Raw genomic sequence first — 3,456 nt, 5'->3', positions numbered from 1 at the left:
CATGATTTGATTGCTGGCTTTTGGACAAAATGTGTCTTTGGGTGTTTTTTTTTTTGTGTTTTGCACGTATGAACAACGGCGAACTCTGGTTTTCTCGTCCAAGTGAGCTTGTCTCGCCTAGGCGGGATTAACAAAGACTCGCCCAAGACTTCCTGCGCGAGCGGTCGCCTAGGCGGCTAGCCTCCATTTTGAGCGAGATGTATCTCGCTTAGGCGAGAAGGGACTCGCCTGAGCGAGGATTCACAGGAGGCACTGTTCTTCTGCCCGAGCTCTCGCCTAAGCGAGAAGGGAGTCGCTTGAGCGAGAGGATCTCCCTCGCCTGAGCGAGGTCTTCTAGCCTGAGCGAGACATGGGCGAGTTGTGTGCTATAATGTGAATGGTAAATGATGTGGTTGCTTGTTTTCCTGGCTTGAATACGTTACTTGAATGGTATGAGGGATGATGTATTGTTTAATTATGAGGTTGAAGGGGAATGATATATTGCTTTATTGTGTATAAGTTGGAAAGTATGAGTTGCATGACGGGATTGTTATGCATGATGTTAATAGTATGGGAAATTCTTGATTGGTGGGTGGAACATGTATAAGATACGGGTAGGGCATAATTCCACGACTCTTGTAGTGAGAGATCTTGGTGGCGCCTCATATGTTGGACGTAATTCTATGGGTCCTCTTAGGGGGAGTTCCTAGTGGTGCCTCGACAAGAAGGACGTAATTCCACGGGGGGTCGTGGTGGTGCCTCAGGGCCAAGGCGTAATTCCACGGAGGCCACGTGGTGGTGCCTCCAGTAAGGGTATAATTCCGCGAAGGCCTCGCGGTGACGCCTCATCGCTAGGACATAATTCCACTACCATGTGGTGGTGCCTCAGTTAAGTATCCGGATAGTCGAGTCTTGGGGTTTCATATATTTGATAGCTCTGGTGTGATGCTTGTTAATGGTTGCCTGGCTTTGAGATTGCCTGTGAAATGTTATAATCTAAGATCTCTTTATGCTAGCTTACCCTGTTGCTTGTTTGTATGATTTTGTGTGGTTTCTTCCCTTGCGATGATCATCAATTGATTGGTGTGAGCATATATGAGGAACCCTGACAGTGGTATGGATAATAGGGATGCGACAGCTTGATGGATTGAACGGGTATTGGGCCCACTGTGGGGCCCATCACTGAAGGATTTTACTAGTTGTGTTTATCTTGTTTGTACAAGACTTAGTATAGTTATTTGCTTTTCTAGTGTTTTTTTGTGTAGGCCACGTGGAGCCTCTTTTTTTGTAACCTGAGAAACGCTTGGCGTACTGTATGCCTGCTTACTCCAAACTTCATACTCTCTGATTATTTATGCATGTGACGTTTTATGAAATTTGAGGTTATCCAGTTTTTTGGGGATGTTACACACTTTCCTTAACAAAGATTACTATATGCTATCCTTTAATAAAATAAAATATTTTTTGTAATAAGAAAAATAATAATAATAAACGAATTATTTAGAATTTGATTTCGTAGACTTATATTTTTTTTATTTAAAACAATCTAATAAAAATGTTTTAAAAGATTAATTCTACTTAGAGATATATACACTATGTGGTGCAACTAATTTAAATTTTTATTTAAAAAAATTATTTATACTAATATTATATTATTTAATTTAATTTGAATTATACTTTTCTATCAAATTTTTATTTTGGCTTTTAAATAGTTTTCATTTTAATTAAAAAAATAATTTTTTTTCTATAGTAGTTGTAAATATAACGTAAGCAAACTTTTGTTTTTGTGAATTTCATGTTTATATCCAGAGAGAAAATAAACTAATAGAAATACGAATATATTAAAAGCAAATACAGGACGGCAAGGAATTGAGACTACTCTTCTTATGTCACAATTTTTGTCTTGAATGAACATTTTGATGAAAACTAGAGAACCCAAAAATCTGAACATTAATAATCAATTCTAAGATTGTCTCTTGTCTTGGTTAATTTCGTCCAGAATCAGAATCAGTGCCACTATGAATGCATAGTCAGTGTTTGGATACACTGTAACCATGAAATTATCTTTCCCAAACGCAATGCTTTGAGCAGTGTGCTTCTTATGCATCTGCAATCACATTCAAATTCAACTTTCAGACATAATTTTAATACTAAGAAAACATTATGTTGCAATTACAAAGTCTGAGATTATGTGATTAACATAGTTCCTCGAACATTAAAATTTTATATTTGTAATACATAGGAAAAGAGCAAAAGGTTCACCTGGGCAACAATGGTTAGAGATTCACCAGCATTAACAACACAAGATCGCTCGAACCAGCTTCCTTTTACCTTAAAGTCACAAACTTGTTCTTTAGTATTGTTCGCTAAGAACACATCCAATTTTGTCTTTAACTGAAAAAACGACGATCTCTTTACGCTAAAGATCAAATCTTTCATCTCCATGCTTTCACCTCGAAAAACTTGCCACCGATCATGAGTTGTCGTCATCTACATAAACAAATTCGAATCGTTTCATAAAACTCTTTGGAAAAGAATTATCCAAGAAATAGCATGAACAAGGAAGAAGAGAAATAAAGATATGAAATAAAAGGGTCTATAGATTATCGAACCTTCCGGCGTAGTGTGACGACGGGTTCGCCGGCGGCGTCAAGCAAGACACGGTGGTCCTGGCGGGTCATGAGAGAGGAACTTAGGTTGAAGATCATTTTGCCATTAACGTCGGTGACGGAAAAACTATCAGCTAACGTTAATACCTTTCTCACGATTGCTAGGTCAACATTATGTGGAGCACAATACTTAGGGTTGATGATACCTTGTTGTTGATTTTGCATGATTTCAACTTTGAAAGATTATCAAGAAGTTGATGGATGTAGATTTTGACCTTTCAATATCTTGTGAAAGTTTATTGCACTTTGGCTTGTGGGGGGTACATGTGTGTTCTTTGATTGATACTTTAGATATATATTATAACAAACATGATCTGCGACAAAAGATATGAAGTGGTCAATGAGCAAGTTTGAAAAGGAAATTTAAAGGAAGATATATAATGATTAAGTGGAAGGATCCCTTAGAAGAAGACTAGTTCTTGTTAGAAATTGAAAGATGAAACACTTGTTTGAATATTTTTTGGAGAATTTCAAAGAAGCATGCGACGTGGCAACGTTTGATCTTAGACTAGACTTTGGTATTTGACCTATTCTATTATGCAACACCGAGTGAACGCAGACATTAAATTATTTTTTAAAGGTTATCATGAATACATTTAATGTTCTTGCAAATAATAAAAGTATTAAGTGTTTTTTCAACCATTCTAGAATAAGAAAATATTATTCGAATTACACATTTTAATATGTTTTCCATAATGCATTGTTAGGAATTATGTCAATGGTGCTTTTTCAAATAATTTTGACATGGGCATAATTTTTCAACTAACTTTCAAATATGATCATAATATTAAAATGATAATTCTACCCT

At 36.5% G+C, this 3,456-nt stretch overlaps 1 protein-coding gene across 2 annotated transcripts; it reads right to left on the bottom strand.

Moving 5' to 3' along the window:
* Positions 1-1,801: 1,801 nt before the first annotated feature.
* Positions 1,802-3,102, bottom strand: LOC114167505 (protein LURP-one-related 15-like). 2 transcript variants are annotated; one of them, XM_028052604.1, is made up of 4 exons: positions 2,736-3,102; positions 2,592-2,648; positions 2,242-2,469; positions 1,802-2,086 (listed from the first exon to the last, which is right to left on the bottom strand). In XM_028052604.1, exons 1-4 carry the CDS (start codon positions 2,811-2,813, stop codon positions 1,943-1,945), a joined length of 507 nt encoding a protein of 168 aa, XP_027908405.1. In that variant the 5' UTR covers positions 2,814-3,102; the 3' UTR covers positions 1,802-1,942. The 2 variants fall into 2 exon arrangements, with proteins under 2 accessions (XP_027908405.1, XP_027908404.1); XM_028052603.1 differs by having other exon boundaries at positions 2,592-3,095.
* Between the last annotated feature and the right edge of the window lie 354 nt (positions 3,103-3,456).

Source organism: Vigna unguiculata, chromosome 10 (assembly GCF_004118075.2).
Source record: "Vigna unguiculata cultivar IT97K-499-35 chromosome 10, ASM411807v1, whole genome shotgun sequence".
In the NCBI taxonomy this organism is placed as follows: Eukaryota; Viridiplantae; Streptophyta; class Magnoliopsida; order Fabales; family Fabaceae; genus Vigna; species Vigna unguiculata.
This window is presented reverse-complemented; position numbering and strand designations above follow the sequence as displayed.